At 30.7% G+C, this 27,330-nt stretch overlaps 2 protein-coding genes across 5 annotated transcripts in view; one reads left to right on the top strand and one right to left on the bottom strand.

The window, feature by feature from the left end:
- Window positions 1–2,134: 2,134 nt before the first annotated feature.
- On the top strand, window positions 2,135–8,716 carry LOC140051968 (sodium/hydrogen exchanger 9B2-like). Its single transcript, XM_072097328.1, has 9 exons — window positions 2,135–2,574; window positions 3,210–3,480; window positions 3,960–4,135; window positions 4,408–4,514; window positions 4,628–4,777; window positions 4,965–5,073; window positions 5,226–5,362; window positions 5,642–5,719; window positions 7,917–8,716. The coding sequence occupies exons 1-9, from the start codon at window positions 2,136–2,138 to the stop codon at window positions 8,160–8,162; spliced, it is 1,713 nt and encodes a 570-aa protein (XP_071953429.1). The 5' UTR covers window position 2,135; the 3' UTR covers window positions 8,163–8,716.
- Window positions 8,717–10,107: 1,391 nt separating this feature from the next.
- Window positions 10,108–27,330, bottom strand: part of LOC140051966 (uncharacterized) — a 92,393-nt gene continuing 75,170 nt past the window's right edge. Inside the window, exons 6-13 of one of the 4 annotated variants that reach the window (XM_072097325.1) lie at window positions 27,216–27,309; window positions 26,488–26,621; window positions 25,991–26,120; window positions 22,152–22,213; window positions 18,328–18,430; window positions 17,840–17,951; window positions 17,582–17,614; window positions 10,108–14,693 (exon numbers count right to left, since the gene is read on the bottom strand). In XM_072097325.1, the coding sequence (XP_071953426.1) occupies window positions 13,887–14,693; window positions 17,582–17,614; window positions 17,840–17,951; window positions 18,328–18,430; window positions 22,152–22,213; window positions 25,991–26,120; window positions 26,488–26,621; window positions 27,216–27,309 (1,475 nt within the window). In that variant the 3' untranslated portion in view covers window positions 10,108–13,886. Of the gene's footprint in view, window positions 14,694–17,581; window positions 17,615–17,839; window positions 17,952–18,327; window positions 18,431–22,151; window positions 22,214–22,292; window positions 22,376–25,990; window positions 26,121–26,487; window positions 26,622–27,215; window positions 27,310–27,330 lie in introns of all 4 variants that reach the window. The other 3 variants (XM_072097324.1, XM_072097327.1, XM_072097326.1) reach the window with 3 other exon arrangements.

Genomic DNA, 27,330 nt, shown 5'->3' with positions numbered 1-27,330 from the left:
GAACTCGTCACTATAGACGTTATCCGCCGTGCAAACGCCACATGCATGTCATACGTTAGAATATTGCGCACAGAAAAACGATTATGCCATTGTGACCTGAAGAAAATAAAATGTTTGTGTGCCCTCTCTTTTTTTGTGTCTAAGTATATATACGTACAGTATACACTACTGTATACATACTAAATGTACAGTGCAGAATAGGTGAAAATAATGGGACCCCCCTTTTATTCCAAATTTTAACATGATGGCGTCATCAAAATGAAACACATAGATTGCAATTTTGGGTGGGAATTATCTGAGCAACAACATATTATTAACGTGTTGAAAAAATTTAGATACGTAGAATATAGATGCACGCTCTTTTAAATGTCATGAACTATGACGCAAAATATGAAAATATGACTTTTATAATTCAACTGGCCATATGATGTCATCACAACATCCGATGCTCAAAATTTGTACATGAATTCGTATCTACAATTCAACAGATTCCAGCACGTGGGAATTTTTGACACGCTTAAAATTACATGAAACGCGTAGAAAGTTGAAATTAATAGTTTCCTGCACTTCTACAGTTAAAGTTATACAATGTAATGTTGATAAGAGATACACGTGACACAGAATTCTGGGAAAGAAAGAAGAATAAGATAGAAAAAAAATCCTGACAATAACAAGGGGTTATCCGCCAAGTGCGGATAACCAATAAAAAAAACCTCGAATGGGAAGCAGTACAATTTTCATTGTGTGGTCGTGGAGAAAGACTTTACGCCTATCTTAAGATGAACGGCAACCGAACAAATGGGATTGATAACAGACAGATAACTACAAAAGTACACTCTACCTGGCTTCATTCAAGAATATAAGGAGGTATTTGATGACACAAAGACAGGAGTCCTACCTGGAGGTAAAGTTCACATCACTATAAGTAAAGATAGCATGCCCATTGTAAGACCACCAAGAGGTATTCCTGAAGCCCTCAAACCTGAGGTGAAAATGAAAATTGGAAAAATGGTCGAACAGAACATTTTAAGCAGAATAAACGAGCCAACTGATTGGGTGAGTCAGATGTCAGTGGCCAAAAAGAAATCTGGTAGCCTCAGAATATGCATAGACCCCGGCAACCTAAAAAATTACCTAAGACGAGAACACCATCGATGCTCCTTCGTGCTTTAGCTTATGATGCTATGATCAAGTACATGCAAGGACGAAACAATCTCATTGCAGACTTGAGGTAGTTAAACGCTGTACAACATTTAACCCTCCCAGGCCACAAAATGGCACATGACGAGGTCCAGCATATGCTGAAGAATTGCATCTGAAACAGATGGCCTGATCATAAGAATCAGCTAGACCAGAGACTGAAACCATACTTCAGCATGAGAGATGGGCTAAGCATATACGATGATTTAGTCTTTCGGGGGAAAATCTATCAATACCTCCACATTGGTCACATGGTGTTGAATCAACATTACGCCGAGCTAGAGAACAAGTCTACAGGCCCAACATGAATGAAGAAGTCAAGCAGTGCATAGAACGGTGCGAAACATGCAATTAGCATAGTATCTCTCAAGCATCAAAGTCACTAAAGAGTCATGAGTTTCCTGAACGCCCATGGGAAAAAATTGGAGTTGATTTGTTCCATTTTAATGGAAAGGACTACTTGATAACAGTATTCTACTACTCCAATTTTTGGGAAGTAGACCATCTACACTCCACCATCTACACTCCACCACTGCAAAATCAGTCATTGACAAATTGATGAGACACATTGGACGATATTGTATACCCGACATACTGATAAGTGACAATGGTCCACCACCAGTCTAAGAAATCTATTCCACTCAACAACATAAAATGGCATTGTGTTTCAACTCCTTTCCTAGCTAGCCTAAAATGTTTAGTTAATAATACTATACTTTCATTTTTGTAAAGGAAAGTATATTAATATAGTGTTAATCAGTAAATTTTTTTTTTCTATTTTTTAGTGTATATTTTCTAATTTAGTGTGCTAAATCAAATGAAGGAGGCTTTAGTGGTTTGTAAATAATTTAATTCTTTATTATCACTAGTGTCATGACACTTTTTTTCACAATTTTTACAAAGATATGGCATCTATGGAGGCTACAAACAGAAAGATGGAGGAGACAGATAACAACACAATAAATTCTATACAAATAAGATTGGCCACAATTAGTGATGATGGGCAAATCAATTGTGAAAGAAACATAAAATTAAACGAAAATTCAAAAGATGACAAGAGCAATGGTTGCTGCAGTAACTGTAAACAATCTTACATGGTTGCTTTTAAGCCATGGATGTCAAAGTATTATAAACACAGACAAAATCCCACCATAATGCAACGGCTTAAATATGCAATGATGTGCCCTCCTCATGGAACATTCTCTAACCTTTTGCTGTGTGTTCTGCTATTGGGTGTAAGCTGGGGCATGCTGTGGGCAATAACAGGAGAGGAGGCGCTTCCTGGGGGAAACTTATTTGGACTCTTTCTTTTGGTTGTTCTTTGTCAACTTGGTGGTGTTCTTATACAACTGATTAAGCTACCCGAACTTCTTGGTAAGTTTAAAGAAGAACAATGTAATAAAATGGATTATGTTCTGAATTTTTTAGATTCAAATATGATCTGTGTGATTAAGAGACATTAAAGAAACAGTATTTTCAATCTACAGAAAAATCTTAAACGCAAATATTTTCCTTGAAATATTACATTAAGCTCTGTCTACACTATCAAACTTTAAGTAAAAACAAAATGTGATGTGCCCATGTATGATCATAATGATGTCATATTACTAGCATAATTGGGCACATCACGCTTTGTTGTCAAACTAATTTGATAGTGTAGACAGAGCTTTTGACTGGATGTTTAAAACTACTAAGCCATTGTTAACCCTCATGCTCAACATCATCAATATCAGCATCATTATTGATATTATGTATTCCATCTTTAATTTTGGCTGAAAGTGAATTGTTATTTTATGTTTTAAAAACTGAATTTAAGAAGACAACATCATTATCACCAGCATTATCATAATTATTATATGATCCTATTTTAGAAGATTTAATATAAAGGATCGATTTTAATGGCTTTATGGCCTTTGTATAGCTAATTATAATAAATTATTTTTTAGGAAACACTGTTATCTATCAATATTAAAATGTTTTATATTTCGCTTATTGATTGTTCATTTTAGGAATGTTAATTGTTGGATTTTTACTTGGAAATGTACCAGCTATCAACTTTGCTGAGGATATTTACCCAGAATGGTCATCATCTCTGCGCAGCATGGCATTGGTTGTTATTCTGATTCGTGCAGGGCTAGGCCTAGATGCTGACGCACTACGGCGTCTCAGTTGTGTATGTGTCCGTTTATGCTGTATGCCGTGTGTAGCTGAAGCAGTTACAGTAGGCATTACTGCAAACCTGTTGCTGGGCTTCCCATGGGTGTGGGGATTTATGTTGGGGTATAGTATATTTAGGGATTATTTTTTATTACCATGTAACTCAACACAAACTTGGAATTAGCTTCTACCAGTAACATTGGTGAATCCAGGATTTTTAAATCGAGATGGTGGATGGCTAGGACCTAACATTTGTAAAATGAAGTGCTGAATCTATTGTGTACATTTTATTTTATAAACAAATTAGACAGACCCCTTTGGATCCGCCTGTGGTTAATTGAAAGTAAACTGCAATAATATTTAGAGTGTACCTGAGGCAGTTTAAATGGGTTATCCCTATCTATTATTATAATGATCATGTTGTGTACAAATAACCCGGCCCTACATGTTTATAACATACCTACAGTAGTATAAAAACCATTGTCTATTTTTCAAACATTTTAACATAATTGTTGTTAGACATACATGTATTGTTTGTGCCATGTGGAAGATTATGATTTTAAGTATGTACTTGACCAATGAAATACTTTGTTCTATATCAGGTTTGTCTTGGGAGCAGTAACGCCTGCTGTGATTGTACCAACCCTTCTAAGTTTACAAGATAGAGGATATGGAGTCACTAAAGGTATCCCAACACTGGTGATAGCTGCAGCTAGTTGTGATGACGTCCTTGCCATTAGTGTGTTTGGTGTGCTACTTGGATCAGCATTTTCAACAGGTATACTATCATTGCCTAAAGATATATCTTAGGGGTAGAGTGAATGCTTATTTTGCAGGATGTCCCTGCCATTACCATATTTTGTGCATACAGGTTGTTTTGTGTTATGGTTTTTGATTTATAAAATTGAAAAAAATGTAAGGAATCATTTTATTTTATAGTTTTATTTAGTAGTACTTGAATGCTTGCTAGTTTCAAAATAATTAATTTCACCTAATTTAAATCTTGGGAAATGAAATTTATTGTCATTTTTTTTTTTTTTTTTTTGGTAGGAAACTTGTTGTACAGCATTTTTCGTGGTCCACTTGAGTTAATCATTGGGGTTAGTGTTGGTGTTTTGTCTGGTGTCATTCTTTGGTATATACCAAATCAAAATCAGGTAAATAATTTGTACACTTAAATGCCTACCTTCTGCTTTGCCAACCAATAATGTCATCTAATGTGGAAGTCAAATCGTTCTCAATTCCCATTCCTTGTTTTTCTTTTTTCAAGGTTAAAGTTTCGTTTATGAGATTCCTGCTTCTGTTTTGTACAGGTCTGTTTTATATTTTTGGGAGTAATGTTGCCGAGTTGTCTGGTGCAGGTGCTTTAGGTTGCCTTACGATGGCTTTTGTGGCTGGATACGGTTGGAAACCAAATAAGGTAAATAATAAAGACGTCTTGCAACATAACCTAAAATAAAATAGACATCGGTAGTGTCTCTCTTTGACTGCCTTGTGTAGCTTAACTTTGTTTTGTGTTAATCATTTATAACAATGGTAATCTTAGTTCAAATTCATTGATGAAGGATTCAAAAGTATAGCCTTTGTTCTTTTCCTTTGTCTTTTAGGAACCAATTGAAAAATTGATGGAATTCATGTGGATAATATTTCAACCTTTACTTTTTGGCCTTATTGGTGCAGAGGTCAAACTAAGCTACCTTGAACCATCATCAATTGGTAAGGAACATTTCGTAAACTTTTAATATGTGTATGATAAATTTGAATGCAAGAATTGACTGCAGATATTGAGTTTTCTCATAAATAATTGCTGTGTTTATCATACAGTAGAAGCTCTCGCACCTAAAAAATGACCAATTGTATGCTTATAGGTCTAGGTTTGGCTGTTGTTTTTACTGGTCTTACTGCTCGAATATTAGTCTCCATACTGGCTGTGAGTGGTGCTGGTCTTACTATTAAAGAGAAGGTGTTTGTTGCAATAGCCTGGCTACCTAAGGCTACAGTACAGGTATGTCACTCAGTAGATTGTTACGTTGGAAAATATATTGTTTCCTAAAAATATTTATAGAACTGTTATTATAACGGTAGCAAGAATACCGTAGAATGTCAAGGAAAATTGATTATAATTTACAAATATACTTTTATTACATGAGAAGCAGTACATTTTGATAATTCCACAATATATACTTACTATGCAAAGACTATAAATACTAACATCACAACTAAATCGAATATCTTAAATGTTACTAAAAAGATTATAAGAAGGATAAAATGTTATTGATTACAGGCTGCAATTGGATCAGTTGCTTTGGATACAGCAAGAGAACGTGGGGCTGAAGAACACCTTGAAGATCTGGGAAGACAAGTAAGACATTGTATACATTTAGCATGTAAATTACAGTATTTTGTTTGACAGCATATTTAATACTGCTATAAACATAAACCAAAGTTAAATACAATTGTTTTATTGCTCAATGCACCTATTAGAAATGATTAGGAAGTAAACCTGGACTATTGCCAGCAGCTATAGATCTGGGTTTATAGATAGCTCTGATATCTATCCTAAAATGATGCAATATTGTTTAGTAATCTAAATTTTTTTGATCATGTTTGTTATTGTTTATTTTGCTTAGTAGGCTTATCTTATACACATTATTTACATTAATCTTGTTTTGAGGTAACCTAATTTGTACTTTAAGCCTCTTGATAGTAACATATTGTAAATTCCAGTTCTATTTAAAAAAAAAAAAAAATCGTGTAGAAAACAAAGATATCATTCACAGATCTTTTCTTGGTGCAATCTTTACATTCACAGATCTTAACAATAGCAGTTCTTGTCATTCTGCTGACTGTTACTATTGGTGCAATCTTTACATTCACAAATCTTAACAATATCAGTTCTTGTCATTCTCCTCACTCTTCCTATTGGTGCAATCTTTACATTCACAGATCTTAAAAATAGCAGTTCTTGTCATTCTCCTCACTGCTCCTATTGATGCAATCTTAACCTCCACAGATCATAACAATATTAGTTCTTGTCATTCTCCTCACTGCTCCTATTGGTGCAATCTTTACATTCACAGATCTTAACAATAGCAGTTCCTGTCATTCTCCTCACTGTTCCTATTGGTGCAATCTTTACATCCACAGATCTTAACAATAGCAGTTCTTGTCATTCTCCTCACTGCTCCTATTGGTGCAATCTTTACATCCACAGATCTTAACAATAGCAGTTCTTGTCATTCTCCTCACTGCTCCTATTGGTGCAATCTTTACATTCACAGATCTTAACAATAGCAGTTCTTGTCATTCTCCTCACTGCTCCTATTGGTGCAATCTTTACATTCACAGATCTTAACAATAGCAGTTCTTGTCATTCTCCTCACTGCTCCTATTGGTGCAATCTTTACATTCACAGATCTTAACAATAGCAGTTCTTGTCATTCTCCTCACTGTTCCTATTGGTGCAATCTTTACATTCACAGATCTTAACAATAGCAGTTCTTGTCATTCTCCTCACTGCTCCTATTGGTGCAATCTTTACATTCACAAATCTTAACAATATCAGTTCTTGTCATTCTCCTCACTCTTCCTATTGGTACAATCTTTACATTCACAGATCTTAACAATAGCAGTTCTTGTCATTCTCCTCACTGCTCCTATTGGTGCAATCTTTACATTCACAGATCTTAACAATAGCAGTTCTTGTCATTCTCCTCACTGTTCCTATTGGTGCAATCTTTACATCCACAGATCTTAACAATAGCAGTTCTTGTCATCCTCCTCACTGCTCCTATTGGTGCAATCTTTACATTCACAGATCTTAACAATAGCAGTTCTTGTCATTCTCCTCACTGTTCCTATTGGTGCAATCTTTACATTCACAGATCTTAACAATAGCAGTTCTTGTCATTCTCCTCACTGTTCCTATTGGTGCAATCTTTACATCCACAGATCTTAACAATAGCAGTTCTTGTCATTCTCCTCACTGCTCCTATTGGTGCAATCTTTACATTCACAGATCTTAACAATAGCAGTTCTTGTCATTCTCCTCACTCTTCCTATTGGTGCAATCTTTACATTCACAGATCTTAACAATAGCAGTTCTTGTCATTCTCCTCACTGTTCCTATTGGTACAATCTTTACATTCACAGATCTTAACAATAGCAGTTCTTATCATTCTCCTCACTGCTCCTATTGGTGCAATCTTTACATTCACAAATCTTAACAATATCAGTTCTTGTCATTCTCCTCACTCTTCCTATTGGTACAATCTTTACATTCACAGATCTTAACAATAGCAGTTCTTGTCATTCTCCTCACTGCTCCTATTGGTGCAATCTTTACAATACATTCACAAATCTTAACAATATCAGTTCTTGTCATTCTCCTCACTGTTCCTATTGGTGCAATCTTTACATCCACAGATCTTAACAATAGCAGTTCTTGTCATTCTCCTCACTGCTCCTATTGGTGCAATCTTTACATTCACAGATCTTAACAATAGCAGTTCTTGTCATTCTCCTCACTGTTCCTATTGGTGCAATCTTTACATTCACAGATCTTAACAATAGCAGTTCTTGTCATCCTCCTCACTGCTCCTATTGGTGCAATCCTAATCATGTTGACTGGACCAAAGCTTCTGCAAAGCAATGCACTACCAGAAAATACACTTCATGAATATGTTGAGGTGATGGCGGATGAGAAAGTTCCAGACTTGGCAACCAACGCTACAAATGGAGAAATACCTGGTGAAGTGGATGAAAAAACATCAGAATCTGACAGTTACAAGCAAACATTTGTCTAAATCTTTGAAATAATTAAGATGTGATAGACTGTGCTCACTTAATTATTAAGTTTTAAAATGTTTATAATAAAAAATATATCAGAAACAATTTCATGTTTACTTGTTTTTAGAGGCTTACAGGTAATGTCTGTAAGCTTGTGTATGATTTTTAAGTATTATTTTAACTTATTAACTGAGTGACCTATGAGAGGCCAAGTATTAAATAGATGATAGTTGATTGTTTGCTGTGTTGACTTTGACAGAATCTAATTTGTTTATGGTGCAGAATTTCCTAACAGTGTATACTGTGTTGATGTGTGCTGCTCTGAGAAGAAGCACAGTTATTTTATGTTGATCATGTACCAATTATAATTATTAGTGTGTGAAGATTAATTTCTTTATTGGTGCCAAATATCTCTGAATATAATCCTTGGTAGAAGTAGTGGCAGGTCAGTCTAAACATGCTCATGACAACATGAGGTTTTGTAACAATATATAAGTATTACCAAAATATCTTGTTAATTAATTATAAAGTAATTTTATTTATATTTAAAGAAATTGTATTTTAACAGTCAATGAGGACCAATAAATCATATTTTTGAAATTAAATTTGTCTGTAGCAAAATTCCGATTCGCAAATAATAATAATGCGTGCACATATAGCGATATTGCACAGGGATTTTGTCAAAAAAGGAGAAATTACAACATTGTTATTTTTTTACATAACTTTGTCCTATGACAGTATAAGAGGATAATAACGTGATATAAGTGCACATAAAGCGATATTACCGCATTTTGAAAAGTTTGTATTTTGGGCGATTTTTGGAAAAATTCATGTACTATAGCACAAGGATTTTTTCCAAAAATGGGCAAATTAAAACCTTGTTATTTTTTCACATAACTTCGTCCTATGACAGTATAAGAGGATAATAATTCGATGTCCGTGCACATATAGCGATATTATTTTTTTTTTTTAGTTTGTGTTTTGGCCGATTTTAAAAAAAATCCCTGTACTATAGCACAGAGATTGTGTGGAAAAATGGGCAAATTACAACCTTGTTATATTTTTTACATAACTTCGTCCTATGACAGCATGAGAGGATAATAACGTGATATACGTGCACATATAGCGATATTACCTCATTTTGAAAAGTCGAGTATGTTGGGCGATTTATTGAAAAATCCTGTACTATAGCACAGGGATTTTGTAAAAAAATGGACAAATTACAACCTTGTTATTTTTTTACATAACTTCGTCCTATGACAGTATAAGAGGATAAAAATGCGATGTCCGTGCACATATAGCGATATAACAGTATTTTTTAAAGTTTGTGTTTTGGGCGATTTTTTGAAAAATCCCTGTACTATAGCACAGGGATTTTGTCGAAAAATGGGCAAATTACAACCTTGTTATTTTTTTACATAACTTTGTCCTATGACAGCATAAGAGGATAATAATGTGATATACGTTCACATATAGCGATATTACCGCATTTTGAAAAGTTTGTATTTTGGGCAATTTTAAAAAAAAATCCCTGTACAAAAGCACAGAGATTGTGTGGAAAAATGGGCAAATTACAACCTTGTTATATTTTTTACATAACTTCGTCCTATGACAGCATAAGAGGATAATAATGTGATATACGTTCACATATAGCGATATTACCTCATTTTGAAAAGTCGAGTATGTTGGGCGATTTATTGAAAAATCCTGTACTATAGCACAGGGATTTTGTCAAAAAATGGGCAAATTACAACCATGTTATTTTTTTACATAACTTTGTCCTATGACAGTATAAGAGGATAAAAATGTGATATACGTTCACATATAGCGATATTACCGCATTTTGAAAAGTTTGTATTTTGTGCGATTTAAAAAAAAATCCCTATGCTATAGCACAGGGATTTTGTCGAAAAATGGGCAAATTACAACCTTGTTATTTTGTTATTACCACATTTATAATAAATAATTTGCTTTATAATCACATAATATGTCATACTTTTCAGCACTATTTTGCTTCAAAATAATGCTGAATAATAATAATAGTTTGAAGTAAAATGACACATCAAATTGGTTTCTTTTTTGGAATCTTTGCATTTACTCGTCATAAAAGCTGAACTAGATTACAAGCATGTACTGAGCATGCTCCAAAACAAACATTAAGTACCGATTTAAAGACAAGGCCCGATAAAGACATGTAGTTGTTATTACCAGGTTTGGTCTCTAATTAGAGTAACTGATGCTTATATTTATAATGTGGGTGTTTATCAGGGCCAAGTGTAAAATCTAATTGGAGGAGTTGAGGTGTCTTTATCCTGAGGAAGATATGTAGAACATCATTATTGTTTTGAAACTTCAGCTAAATCACATACCAAATGTTAATAAATAAATTTTTAGTAAACAATACATATGAAAATATACAAACACGCTGCATGATTAATTAATATTTTTACATTTAAATTTTTTTTGCAAATAGTTAATTTTTTAATAATTTCTAGTGAAGAGCTACACTATTAAGAAAGTATTATAAACAGTGCAGTAAAACTATTTAACATTCATTAACTTTCATCCAATCAAATTTACATGTGTCAAAGTTGAAGCAAGTATTAATATGCAATTATTCTCATGAATATTCATTAAAATAAATCACAGCTTACATCCACATTATATATAATTATGCTAATAAGTTGAAGCAAATTATGCATATGCAATTATTCTCATGAATATTCATTAAAATAAATCACAGCTTACATCCACATTATAAATAATTATGCTAACAAGTTGAAGCAAATTATGCATATGCAATTATTCTCATGAATATTCATAAAAAAAAATCACAGCTTACATCCACATTATAAATAATTATGCTAACAAGTTGAAGCAAATTATGCATATGCCATTGTTCTCATGAATATTCATAAAAAAAATCACAGCTTACATCCACATTATAAATAATTATGCTAACAAGTTGAAGCAAATTATGCATATGCAATTAGTCTCATGAATATTAAATTACAGCAAGTCGTATCCACAAATATAAACAACTATTGTCAAGAAAAAATACACCATAGAGGGGAGTATTTTAGTTAATTGCATTGCAGGATAAGATACAGCAAAGCAACTGGTTTTCTTAAGGCAATGTTATCAAAATAAATACTGTAATAACTAAAACTAGAAATACAATTAAATAATAATTACAGCTAACTTAAAATTAACATTTACAAAAAATAAATATGGTAAAAGTATTTATTATACTTTTATTTTTGTTTTTTTTTAAGAAAAAAAAACCTACCTGCTTGTTTTGTTTTTACATGAAAATGACACTGAAGTAGGATTAGATATGATTACAGGGTGTGGGCCACCCAAATCAGTCATATTGATAATATAATGCTATACATTCTCAAAAAATTTCATCTGGTTTCAATGGATATTAAATAAATAAATGTTAACTTTTAGTTAAACCAGTTGACAAGTAAGTACTTACTTGCTACGTTTCAGCTACTTTCAGTAGCCTTGGTCACGCAAAAGGGGGACACCAGCAGAAAGCTGAACATCAGACGAGAGATGGCGCAATTCACCGTGACCAAGGCTACTGAAAGTAGCTGAAACGTAGCAAGTAAGTACTTGTCAACTGGTTTAACTAAAAGTTAACATTTATTTATTTAATGCTATACAGTTTGTATACTGAGTCAAGCATTCATTTTACAAAAGTACCTAAAACACTTTTCAGACCAAAATTTAAAAAAACTAAGATTTTGCAGTATTATACAGTACACATTGTAAACAACATAACAACAACATAAGATGAATACATTTAAATGAATAGGCACATGGCAAAATTAATTTTAAATGAATTGGGAAAGTACTTAGTAGTAGTAGGATAGTATTAGCTAGCTTACTTAGTTTACCAGCCTCACCACATTGCTTTGAAAATGTACAAACTACACCTTTAATCATTTCCCTCATTCAGCAAACTTACAAAAATATTTAGAATTTACACCAAAGTTTATATATTCGTATATATATATTTTATAGCCCCTTGTTACTTATGGTATAGCAGTAAAATCATGTGACTATTCTAGGCTTTGAACAACTCCTTAACTTCTTAAAAATCTTACTACATCTGTACAAGGCAATATATATATACTATATATCATATACTATATTATTTATAAGATAAAAATATGCTGGAATTGGTAAAGGTATTTTTTTTTCTTATTTAAACAAATCGAGAACGAAGGTTTTGTTAAAATTTAGATTCAGCCTTTTAAAACAAATGAAGATAAGTAGATTTTTTACTTTAAAAGGTTAATATTTTTTATTTATATTTAATTTTACTATGTATATCTTATAACTTTCCTAAATAAATTCCTATCTGCATTTATACAAATGAAATCTTTGGCTGTCGTTTAATAAAAATTAAATAAAAAATTAATAGTAAAACAAACTTTGTAAATTGTCACTTAACAGTTATGGTAAATTTAGATTCAAACATATAATAACTATGATGTTTATATTTTTAAGTATTATTACCAACATTAAAGTCTATGTATTTGTTTTAATACAAAATTAGATTTTTTAAATTTATAACTAAAAAAATGATCACATATCTATACGTCATAAATTGGTTCAATTTAGTCATGATCTGCGGCAGCATTTGATTGCGTCCCATCGATGCAAACAATTAAAAAAACAAAAATATATAAAAATTTATCTAAAAAATTAATTCAGATAATATTAATACTTTGACATCTGAATTAATATTTATTTATAGAAACAATTATTTACATTATATGTGCTAAAAACAGTTTAAACAACATAAATTAAAAGCATCACACACACACACAACACAGACTCGGGGAATGATGTGAAAACTAACTGATTAATCCAATAAGGTGCAGTATAAAAACGAGCATTCAACTGCTTAGCTATGTTGCATGACAGCATACGCTGGTCATCAACAGCTTTACAAACAAATGCACTAATTAAAATATTTAATTTCATTCTTTGCATACATTTTAAACACTTGCAAACTTAACCTATATTCCATAAGGAAAATAATCATCTTTCCATTTGTTGCTACACAACTTTAGACCCTTTCCTACTCTTCCTAAATCACATATAACCACAACTTTTTTGTAAAAGATCAAGTTAGACAGTTTGAGTACCTTTCCTACATGATCTAAATCATGTTTATCATATCAAAAATAATATTTGATTATTAAACTTTTATTACCCTTTCAAACCTATTCAATTTACTGAGCAAACTTATATACTTTCTTTCAAGATCATATATATATTAATGACCGTTTTACTGTACTCGTGATGGTTACACTTTCTTCCATATATATCTCAAACCATTATTAACAATGACTTTTCCATTACTCAACCGCTACACTAATCAATGTATATTGAACTACATAATTACACTGTATATAAAACTATATATTCTTCAATAGTTTAATTTATTCATAAACTAAACAATGCATTCATTAGTACATTATTTCAGTCAACTATGGCTCTTAAAAGTTAATTGTGTATAGCCCAATTCACATTACAACCTTACTTACTTTCTTTCAAAGTTTAACCACTCCCAATAGAGATATGTTCAATGTTGCATCACATACTTCATTAATATTTCTTTCAAATCATCTTAATTTCTTTCATAATACTATACTTTGTATGCTTACTCTGTTTAATTTATAAATATTTACGTTATTTATCTACAACAAGGTCCTGACATGCTATACAGCTGCAGGAGAAGCGGAGATGTCTAAATTATTAAGGGTTGATTGATAATATGCATCGTTAGGATTATTTATACTGTCTCCCATCGCATTGTTCTGTAAGCCACAGTTCATTGGGTTTGCAACAACGTTCATACTGGGTCGTACCCCGCTACCTGTACCGTACAGCCTCCCTCTGCCCATCGGATGATGCAAAGGAGAATCCCCTTTGAAACCATTAGGGGTGAACCTGGCGAGCTGTCCATAGTCATCCCACGTATATTCTGCACTATCGCGGTCGCTAGAACGTAACGTATTGAAGGCTTGAATCTGTGGGTTTGGCATATCAATGCTATCACCTTCGCATACACTCGACGTTTCACTGTCTTTATCAGAAGCACTGTCGCTATCCATTTTTGACACGCAAAAGTCTCGCTCTCTAACACACGCAGTTCCGCCTTGACGTTTATATACACAGTTGTCTGGATCATCGCTGGGGACTTTCTCATACTCTGTACGTCGCCTCTGACTTGCTCCTGAAGATGGTGGACTAGACTGTTGTGAGTGATGACCACTGCCTGTGCTTCCAGATCGTGATGATTTACCATGAACGCTTGTTGCACTACCATGACCAGATACCTTATCAGCACTGCCCGTTTGCACAGTTCTTTCATTGAACTGTGACCCCTTAGAGGCTGCAAGATGATTCATCTCGATAACAGTCTGTGCTGCACTTGTAGTGGATGAGTTACGTGACCCCATACATAGTTGAGGTCTTATATAAGCATTGTCTGGACGATTGTTTAATACCTCTTCCGGAATATACTATTAAAAATAATCAAAAGCAAAAGGTTAATCAATTTATTCCCATATTTCTATAATGTAGAAGTGCTCTAAATAACCAAATTAGAACTTAAAAATGAAATTTGAATGCAAGAAAAACTGGTATAAGCTGACTTAATACTTTTTTACATGGCCTAGCAGTACTTAGAAGTATATCACACACCAGCACGCACACCATACAAAACGCCCTGATGTGTGAAAACTCCGGAGTTTTGTTAGGCGATGTGAAAGGGCTATAATATGTAAGCAGATAGTGAAAAGCTCACACATGATATTTGAGTACTGTTTCTCAACATACACAGTTTGTGTTTTAAACAAATAAATGATAAAAATGCAAGTTTGAATTTTGTAGAGAAAAAATCTAAATCTAGTGTTACTTAGAAGAAGGTTTTTTTTTCTTATTCAATTAAATGTTAATGAACAGTAACACTATTAATTATTATTGCTTGCTTATTAACTTTCAATAAATTGTATTAGTATTTTCACATCAAACATAAGATCACTTGCACAGAATAAAACAATAACATTATAAATAGATTTTGTCATATAGGAGACTGCCATCATAATTTCAATATTTCTGGTAGCGTTATTATGCCTCATTCCAATGCCTGTTATTAGTTATTATTATTGGGCAAACAATTGTCAGAAAAATGTCACTTTAATATCTTTCCTGTAATCACACTTAATGTAATCCTACTTTTTAAATAAGTATGATATTGTGAGAAAAAAAGTAAGGGGAGGTAAGAGGCTTAGAAATATAAAGATATTATGTTAATATTGTAGCACCTGTTTTTTAAATAATACACTTATCATTTTACAAACATAAATCAAATCCATGTAGAAATCATACAAATATAATGCCATGCAATCCAACAAATATTAAAAATACAGGGCAAGATAAAAAGAGAGAAAAAAGTTTTATTTCAATATGCATTACCATGTTTACGATAAAATTGATAAATAATTTCTTGCATATTTTTACCATTTAAGCACAAATTAAACAGAAATATGTCAGTTCAAAACAATTACAAACAGAATTTTTTTACAAAATTAGATAAATGAAAAATAAAAATCTGTGCACTAGAATTTAACATCTTACCATTAGGTAAACTAACTATTAAACTGTTTAATAAAAACAAATTATTCTAAGAAAATAATCAATAAAAATATTTTAGTAATTATAAACTAGGCACAGTCTAAATATCTTTACAGTTTGTAATAAAGATGATAGATTAACATAAAAGCTCTGAATTTACGGAACTGTTGGTGTTCACAAATGATTTGAAAAGATACAGGAAAATTTAGCTTTTAAAATAAAGCTGGCCTATTCCCAGTTTTTATACTACAGAGTACACAAGAAAAAAAATCCATAAAAGTAGTTTATTTTGAAAACGACACTTCGACAGCAGTATACAATTAGACCAGTAAATATTACCAAGTTTATCAAGACAATTCTAATACATTGTCTTTTACTAGACACATCAAACAAACTACAACAACAGGAAACAAAGGTCAGTTTGGCAGTTATTTTGGTATCTAAAACCTAAACATAAATTATATATAGAAAACCAAAAGCTGAAGTAGAATATTAGGATAGATAACAATGCTATAATGCCTAAGAAAGGAATTATGAAAATGAGGTAAGAAATTAAAAAGGACCCTAATGATCATATATACCCAGGTCTGTCACAATTGAAGGTTTTATGGCCAGTAATGTTATCAAAGAAAGAGGAAATTATTCCATTTCTAAATGGTCATAAGTGCGCGTGTAAAAGCATGTCTTTCCAGGCATAGATCCAGTAAAGATGTTCAATTTAATGTAATGACATTGGAATCCCATTATTCTTAATAAATGTTAATGTTACTAATAGATAATGATATTTTATGATGATGTCATGATAAATTAATTGTATTATTGCATGATGTTATGAGTGATATAAATCTAATGGAGTGATGGTAGTATAAATATTTATATATTTTGCTTTGCAGTTAATATTGTTGAATATTGATGAAATAAAATGCTTTATTGTTAGCACCCCAAAGATGTTAATTCAATTTAAACCATAAGCCAAAAATGTGCTGATCTTGAAGGGTACTTACATAAAATAATAAAGGTGAAATACCAGGCTAAAAATCATAACTCTTCCTCAGCCTAAAATAATATACAACAGAAAATAAAATCAACTAAAAATAATTTTTTTAAACTAAAAAGAAGGAATTAATCTATAAATTAAAAAAATGAAACCAAATGAATTATAATCCTTTATAACTTTAGGTTTCAAAAAATGTTATTAAAATAAGTAGTAAAAATGAATAAAATTTGGAATAGATCTTCCAAAATATCGACCATGAAATTTGTTTTTGTCCATGTCGTTTTGAGGGAGTTTGCTGTGTAACAAAACAACACATAATAAACAAACAAAGTATTCATAAAATCATGAATTATAAATATTGAAAGTTCATTGGTTTAGTAGCCATTGTTAATGTCACTGTTAATTAATGTCAAATGTGTATTTATTTGACCATTTTCAATTTCAATTAACTAATTAAACTTGATAAACTTTCAATATTAAATTTGAAATGAATAAAATACAACCAATACTATAATAGAACCATCACACTTTAAAATATATATTTAAATATATATTTAAAAAATGATTAAATCTTAACCATATAAAAAGATATACTAATACAGTAACCACAAAATAATTCAGTGCTATATTACGTTTGTAGAATTCACGATAAAAAAAAATGTCTTGCATTAATAAACATGCGTTATTTAATGAAAAAAAAAACAACTTTTAATTAGAAAAGATAAACATGCGTTGGAAATAGTGCAATAGTTTTAACAGAGATATATTTCTCTTTACCCCAAGTCCTCTCAAATATTGTTGAAGCCAAAGCTATGGAAGTAACAAAAAATAGTGTAAGACTATTATTTCAACAGCCTAAAAAATGTTGCTGCAACATAATAATATGCCACAGTTGTATGCGTCTTCAGGAGAATTTTAGGTTCACTTATTTTCATCCAGAATTACACTGATCACATTTATTTGTAATTTAACTATCTTGGCCACCATGAGATAAATTGAGGCACGCTGTTATGAATTTTTTTTTTTTATTCTTACCATTTGGTTTTCGATGTCCTTATTTTGGCCACTCATTCCATTTGATCGTTTAGATTGGTGTTTTCTGAGATTTTCAACTTGTTTTTCATAACGCTCCGTTTCTTTTGATTTTCTGGGAAAAACAATGTATCAACATTTATTATTACAAGTTAATCAATAACTATGAAATATATTACAGAATTATTTAAATAGGTTGTATAGGTCCTTCCATGGATTGAGTTGGGTTTTTAACAAAGATAATTTTTATTACCATATTTGACATAGTATGATAAAGATTGAATATAATCTCATCATTTAACTCTAGTCAACTAGCTTGACAATTTTTAATCCCTGCAGTAGGTGAAAGACAATATTTACACATCTTTCTTTTGCTGCAATAAAAAGTGGACCTTTTCTATAAAAATCATTTTTTATTTTATTAATAACTCTTGATAATTGACAATAAAGACAAAATTAAAAAGAAAAAGAAAGCAAATGATTTAACAAACCTGTATCTAAGATAGCATATCAAACATAGTCCAATGGTGACAAGGAACGCGACAAATATAACCGTCATGTACACTATCACCTTTCGCTGGTCTTGTTGTCCCGCTGTTCAATAAATCATAACAATTATTACATTTGAAATTCTACAATGCTATTAATACATCAATTCAAGTTATTCAAATATAATATACATAGATTAACTGTAACTGTCTATAATATCCTTCAACGATTCTCTTTAAAGTTGCAAAATTCAGTAATCATTAACAAGAAATGTTTTAAAATCTAAAATCATTGTAAAATATTTAGTGAAAGAATTACAAATAATAATAACACATAATATATCACTATTTTTGTTGAAATAAAAATACTTAAAATTATTATTGACACCACTATCAAATAAATATAAAATGTGATTATATATATATGTACATGTCTTCTATGCAAGCTGCCTCTTGTGGATCAATCTGAATGAAACACACGGATGTTCTCTTTAGTTGTATACTGTACCACTTTTTAGCAATTTCAAGGTTTAAATAAATTTTTCTGATTATGGTATGGGTTAAATTAAATTCAAAATCTTTAGTTTAATAGGCAAATTATCATTACTAGATGGCACGCTCGCTTCGCTCGCGTACCATCTAGGGGTGCTCACAGATGGTTCTCGAATACAGTAGAATAGAATAGAGACAACAAAACCAATACTGGATTCCATAAAGGACAATTAATTTATGTGGACTAAAGAAATTAGGGAGAAATGGAAATGTATGTACCGGGGAATTGGGCGGCACGTGGTGGTGATGGAACCGCAGTAATAAAGTTGATTCGGTTGTGGTGGTTGAAATTCCTGTAAACATTTGTGTGAACCAAACTGGGTCGAATTTCTGTCATGAGTACTGATTTGTTGGCCTGTGATTTATGACGCCTAAGGGATCTATCTAGACTTATTTTTTAGAATAATGTACGTACCTGTCAGATACAATTGTCTTGTGTCGTATAATAAGTACTGTAATAGTTACTGAAGTTACTATTACAATCTCGTCAATGAAAACACGAAAATGTATATGCACTTACTTATGAAAACGTATACAGTATTATACTCAGTTATTGAAACAGTAGGTTTAAAAAAGTTTCGTTTGTCTGTAAAATGATGTAATCAAGCTGTTTACATGAGTCTTAATTTATAAGCACATCAATAATAAAATAGTTTATCTATCCTGTAATTGGCGAGATTATGGTCGCTGTTGAATGAAATAAAGCCAATCGGTATCATATTTGTACAGAAACGTTTTCGCGGCCGAAGGGTGTAACCTAAATTCGTTGTATTATCGTCAAGAACTAACTGTAACTAAACTTACATAGAAAGTAGGGTATCATAAATTTGGCCTTAGCACTCGGGGGAGTGGCTAAGATGAAGTCCGTGGGACTACTAAATATAAATTGTAATGAACCTCGAGGGACATAAATAGGAATATTTCATGTTTCATTATCAATGTATAATAAATGGAAACTGTTTACCGATTCAAATAATATAAATTGGTTTTTAACATTTTCCGAACCTATTGCAAGTTTATTCTCAAAGGGCCCATATATTTACCTACCGTATGTGTTAAACCAAGGGCTCATAAATTTACCTACAGTACTTGTGTTAAACCAAACTCTGGCAGACTGAGAGATTGGGATGTTCCATTCATCGCAAATCAATACATTTGTATAATCGTATATTAAATCTATCAAAATAGTATTTTTTAAAGAAAATCGGCCTGTCTTCAACATTATGATGGTGTACTCTAGCTGTTCAACCGGTTTTCAGCTATTAAAAACAATTATCGTAGGAGGAGATAGAAAAATGCGAAGCCTCCTCGCATTTTTTTGGCGGGTATTTTTCAAGATGGACATCCATTAGACAGTGTATACCACGATCGGAAAACACCCCTATTTGGGGCAAATCGTTGAACCTAAATTCGTTTTAATCGTCAATAACTAATTATCTAACTCAATTTAATTAGTAAACAGGGTTACATCAGGCGGTTAAAATCAGTACCGAAAGTACGAACCAACTTTACATACCATCGAGTGAAAATTCTAGAAGTAAGGCGCGATTTACCGAATTTTGCCCTTACGTAAATTTATATATAGATTAAAACAAATATATTAACATAATATTACATATATTAAATACTGTATATATTATAATATATATAAAAATTATTATTTGGCTTGTTAAGGCAAAAAAGAGACCCTCTGACTTTATAAGCAATTCAATTGGGGTGAATTTGGATAAGGAACTGGCAACCTCTTATTGATGCATTAGCTAAGCTAGAAGAGATTAGAATTTCCAATTTGATGACCGAGAATTGTTAGCTAGAAAAATTAATTTAGAAGTATTATTATTAAAAGGTTTGCTACCAACTATTAATTTGTAATTTAGAATTTAGTAGTAAACAATTCCGCGTGCTATGGGGAAGAGAAGGCATAGAAAGACGAGTTTTAAATTTTATTCAAAAAGCTTTACAGCGTTAGTTTTGGTTAAAGTGGTTTTTCTTTAAAGATATAATGTAGGAAATAACAAATATTTATTCAGTATAATTTATACAAGAAAAGTTTACCTTCTTAGAAGTAGAAACTATGAGTTGTTTAACATTATTTAATAGGTTGAATCCACCAAGACATATAATAACAGTATACAGTAAATGTGAATTACAAATTGTTTAAAAAATGATTTGTGGATATCAAAAATTCAGTATGACAAAAAACTAATAATTTTATCAAAATTTCATGCATAATTTTGAATAAATTAAATTTTACATTGTTGATAAAGTTTTGCTATTTCTTTATATATAGTAGTTGAAGAGTTTTGGAAAGTTGGAATTTTGTTGGTTTCTGAATGTAGAAGCTGTCAATGTCTCTAGTACAGATTGGTGGTGGTTTTGGTTGGAACATTCCACAAAGTTGGAATCATTTCAACATACGGTGTCACCAGTTTACAGCTAGAGCTTCTGAATCTTGTGTACTCAATAGATATTAGTCTAAAACTATAATCTTAATTTCAATACATTTCTTCTGTATTATTATAAAGAAATAGCAAAAATGCATGCAAGATGTTTCTAGATTCAGTATGAAGAATAGATCAATAAAGGAAGAGCTCTCTAACTACATGGTAATGAAGAATGAGAAGAGAAGAAATATAATAGTATGTAGTTTACTGCAAGAATTGTGATAGTTTGATGTCCATAGGCTGGGCATGACAAGAACACCAAGTCAGCCTACATTTCTTACATCAAGTTAAACTTGCACCAGGCCTAGGCTCTTCTAAATAGTGGTTACCCACCATGCTCTTTGGCGTGCCTCTTATATGCATTTTTAATGATGTCAATGAGCTGATTAAATTTTGATTTACTTTCAACATGATTCATGTAAAAATCAACCATTGAAAATTTAAGTTTTAACAAATTACTGTATAATAATATTTGGAAGTTTTTATTTTTCAATTGAAACAAAGGTTAGTAATTTCAATAATAATTTTTTTAGTGATCAAAGTTGGATATAATATGTAAAAAGCAAGCAAACCGCTCCAAAGCAATATCACACTCCATATTTGGAATGTAATTGTGTGAAATTCCTGTGAAAAACTACAAAAGCGTTATGGTTAATAGAAATGATTACTAAAACTATTAGCGCTAGAGGAGATGAGGAAAGTTGTTATTGCATCTGTGAGTTTACTGCTAGTTGAGAGGAATCAAATGGATGAGGTTGTTAACAATAGCTCAGCTTTGATGAAGAGAAGGGTTCAGAGGTCACGCAGTTTCTTGGCCTGATAATTACTTACAATCGAAAGTTTTGGCTGCTTTAACCAATTCACATCGTAAACCCATAAAGTTTTTGAGACACCTGTAAGTAAATTTTCAAGACGAGGTAAAAAACAAAACACATAAAATAAGAAAAGTGCGCATTCCATGCACAAACTTACTTTGATGATTGGCGTTCTCACCATCTTTTATGTCAACTGGTAAAATTAGCTGGCAACGATTGCCGCCGTGTGGAGCGGGGCAACTGGAAACAACAGAGACAAACATACACAGGCATCAGTGCACAAGCAATTCATTACATTTAACCACTACATGTTATGTTAATTAATTATGTGTCAACAAATTAAAAACCTTACCAAGTCGAGTATAAGCCTAACCCCTAAACACAAACTTCAGTATAACGTCTAGGAAGAATTAGTTTTCATTATATTACTCAATATTAGGGGGCAGGCTTATACTCGCGTCATTATGATAAGAAGATGAACTAATCAATGAAGTATAAAACAATAAAGAGTTCACAACTGTATTCAGCTTTTTAAATGGTAACTATTTTCAAATATTGAACTCTTTATTGTTATCTGTTTGTTATTTTATGTTAAATGTATACTACAGTATTAGTACAAAAATACATTATTTAGCTTTTAAGAAAATGGCTAAAAAAAACAATGTTAAATGATATCTATTTTTCTCAACATATTCTTAAATGTTCAAACAGGAATAATATTATGTATATGTTAAGAAAAAGTACATAATTTACATTTAAATACATAGGAGAATATCTAGCAAGAGAAGTATCCAAACATACAAGAAACAGTCACTCCATGAAAAACAAACACTTTAAACCTGCCATTTTAAGATATATTCCAACAAGGAGTATATAAAATATATCTGAAAATGTCTATGTAAACTTTCACTTATTTAATGTAGTGTGGAACTCAACATTATGAAGTATGTTAGTGTTGGTGGTTAATGAAAGTAAATTCCTAATTATTCAATTGAAAAAAACAACAGGTGATTATAATATTTGAAATCAAACAGACAAATAATGTTATTATTATCTATCATTCATATCATCATTGAAGATTTTAAGTGGGATACGGGTAAACCGATTATATCTAGACAGTTTGGGAATTTGTTGTAAATTGATTTCGTTTCTACGTAAAAGGAATGTCACAGTAATTCATTTCCTTAATTTACTATCCCTACAGTAAGATGTGGATTGTCAAGGCAAACATTGAAATTACAAAATTTTTGATAAATTTGAAAGAGAAGTGCTTCATACATTCTGTTGCAAATTGGATAAATGAAAAAGATTCCAAAAACTAAATAAAACTCTAAATCTCTACCAATTTAACACTTTTTTGAAAATTGATTTTCATGTAATAAGCGAACAAGCTACTTCTTCTTAAATGCTGTTTATATAATAAAGAGATGATTTTAAGGAATAAACTGAAAATATTCAAAAGTGTTGGTATATGGTTTATGAAATTTAAGATTTTAAAAAAGATGTAAATGAAATGAAACACACGGAAGAAAAGAAAAGTAGTGATGTAATCTACATCCGTAGCAATAGCCTCAGTACTCACAAACATACAGCATTTTGCTCGTCGGGATGGCGCACACAAACGCCCCCGTTGAGGCAAAGGCAGTCACCAAAACTAGTGGTGAGGAGTTGGCATCGCGTCCCTTCCGCACCATTTGGACATCTGCCAATCAAAAGATATGCTCAGCCAATTTAACACATATTTTTCATTAAAAATACTTACACTTTGTAGATACATAATTATGATGTCTGTGATATTATTATAAATTTCATATTGAATTAAGAAGACCAGAAGTAAAGAATACGGAAATTTTAAAATGAAAGCAAAGAATTATTTGGGACACATCAATTACTTTTAGCTGTAAGAAAACAGAAACGTGAATGTCATTCTTTAAATTTACTAACAAATTTGATGTATTTCGTTAAAAAATACGATAATTTATAATTTAAACTGTTGATTGTCTATTTTTAAATTTAACAATTTTGTTCTTCTTTAATTATGAATATTCTTTTAATTCATGTTTGGAGTATAATATTGAAAACATGACAAATGTCAAAACATAAAATGAAAATAAAAACAGTTGTACACAATGGCTGAGCATAATTTTATCATGACAGGTGACATAAAAGTTTCAAATTTGTATGAAAAATGACACTTCGACTAATGATTTATCAATCATACCAATGTACCTAATTAAATATGAATATTCATTTACATATAAAAATATATATTAAATTTTGTATTATTATTCGGGATGTAATAATATTTTTACTTTGTTAGGTCATTCTCGGTTGTTGCAGCTTTTTCTCATTCTCACATACTTCCTCATCTTTATCTTTCCTAAATTAATTAACTTTCAGTACATCACCGTGCGATTTAGAATTTGTTATGTGCCTGTTCATTTACATATTTAATTTTATTATATAAATATTAGTAGTGAATGAAATATAAATATGTATTTCTTAAATTAAACTTGTAAATGTTTTACTGCATTATTAACTATGTAAATTATAAATATCCTTTATCAAATATTAGTATATATAAATATATAAACAAATATTTTAAATCCATAAACTAAAATATTAAGAAACACATGCAAAAAGTGCATTAATGTGAAATAAGACATGCAAATATGTTTATGATAATACAAAGATTCTATTCAATTTACATAATGAGATTATTATGTAAACAATTATGCTATTGTAATGTAGCACACAAAAACGGAAAGCATGCAAATGTTCCATTTAATGACATGCACTGAAGATGATGTATAAACATGTACAATACAATTTATCACAATGATTTTATGTTGGAAGAGATACATAAATGTAAATAAATGTTTTTATAACTGAAAAAAAAAAATTAAAGTTGGACGATTGATTTTCCAAATAGTACAAGCAGTTTTTCCTCTATAATTGTACTCATAACCATTTTAGATTAATTTTGTAATTATTTAAAAACAAAATTTGAATGAAAAATAATAATACTTAAGGTGAAGAGACATTTTTTCTCACATTTGAAATTGTCAAATTATTGAAATGAGTGATTTAAATGGTTTTAAATGAGATTGAGAAACATACAACAACAATTAGTGCAGAACCAACAAGCAAAGTGCAATACAGAAAAGTGCAGTACAAAAGTACAACACTTAATGATGTAATGTCCATTAAAATTGAACAAATTATCATAGAAATTTAACTTCATTTTTAGGGTATTCCAAATATATATATATTTTTTAATGGGTATAAACACTTTATTTAGTTTTAATGGACAATATATGAACAATGTAAGGCAAATTAGAGTTCAGTACTAAATTGAATATAACAACACATCACAATGAAAAAAAGAATAAACATAACAAAAAATGAGTTTTTCATTAAGATTGAATTAATTATTGAATTATTACCATTATTATATTAATGAATTTTGAAGTTAGAATGTTAAATACTAGATACCAAAATATTTACTTGTAAAATTTGTATTATTACCGCATCTATATTAACTGCTAATTATTAGTAAACAAAAATGATAAACCAATTCTGTTTCATAATAAAAAATATATTATAATTATATTAGCTATATTAATTATACTAACAGAAGTGTCAGCACGTTTATTTTAAATGGTATTCTGTCGTTTTATAAAAATCTGTCTATTGCGAAATGATTTTAGTGATGCTAAAATGTTTTCTAAATGTAAAGGCTCTTTTTATAAATTATTTTAAGCTTAATTGTTTACTGTTTAAATTTATTTTGAAATAAAATATTGTAATATTTATATAACATATCTGTAAAAACTAATTTATTTTAATACTTACAAACACAAGTGTTTGTTGGGATCGCTAATAAACTCGTAACATGTTCCCTCATTAAAGCAGTAGTTCTTGTTATAGTTTTCATCTGTACACTGTTGTAAAAAGCTGTTGGTTGGCGTTGCTACAATCTCGTCTGAAATCAATGTCATTTGTCAAAATAGCACACATTTTTATCGCAATTATAATATATCTTTTCAGAGGATTTCAACCAATTTTTTTAGCTTAAAAAGATTTTTGATTTGAATTTATTAGGAAAATCATCATAAAAGAACTGAAATGTGATTTAACAGTGTAAGTGGTTCAATATTGTTCTTTGCCTCTTGTGTTTATATATATATATATATATATAAATTTATCTTCTATTTTCACAATAAAGTGGCTATACCTTTGAAAGATTAGTACAATACCATTCTTTTATTTCAAATATTTTTCAAAATGTAAACATCCTATTGTAGTTTCCAAATAAATATATCTTTTACTATATATATTAAAACGCTTACCATCACAAAGGGCACCTTTGTAGCCTTTATCACAAACACAACTACAAGGGTCAGTCATCAGTTCTCCATGATCTCCACAATTTAAATTACAGTTCTTGATTCCACAATTATTACCAGAATACCCATCAGGACAGCTGAAGAAAAATGTAGTGATTGAAATTAACTTATGTTGTTTGCATTTAATAACTATCATAATAGTAACTGCAATTCACAATATCAAGGACAATTTTGTCATCTACTGTATATATAATATCATATCATATATATTATAATATATACAACAAAAATCTGATATGTATTTGGTTCAATAAAAAGTATCATCTCCATATATTACCGATTTTACACCTGAAAATAAGAGGCAATAATCATCAGTTCACACTGAAATTTAGAACTGAATATATAAATTAAACATGCATGTAAGCTTTCATTTTAGCGATACATAAGATTTCCCATAACAATACAGCAAATGAGACCTATACTTTGTACATAAGCTAGCTAGCCATTACCGGCAACATTTGTCTTTTAGTCATAAGAGTATAAAAATATGTTTTATACATCTTTTTATGCATAGAGTATTTCTATGGTTTATAGAAATTTTAATTTTTTTTTTCATTTGGTAGATATTGAATTGAATTTATAATTATAAATGTGGCTACATCAGCAAATGTACATAGAACCAAAATGAAAATTCAAGGAACATGATGCAATAAAATGATTGATAAACTTACTAGCACAACTCAATAACATCATTATTGTTTGTTGCATAACACGTTCCTCCATTAAGACAAATATCTGGTCTACTGCAAGGCTTCTCATCTTTTTCTAAAAATAAAACAATATTAC

Source organism: Antedon mediterranea, chromosome 6 (assembly GCF_964355755.1).
Source record: "Antedon mediterranea chromosome 6, ecAntMedi1.1, whole genome shotgun sequence".
NCBI classification, from domain to species: Eukaryota; Metazoa; Echinodermata; class Crinoidea; order Comatulida; family Antedonidae; genus Antedon; species Antedon mediterranea.
The sequence above is the reverse complement of the archived record's forward strand: the minus strand, read 5'-3'. Positions and strand labels throughout refer to the sequence as shown.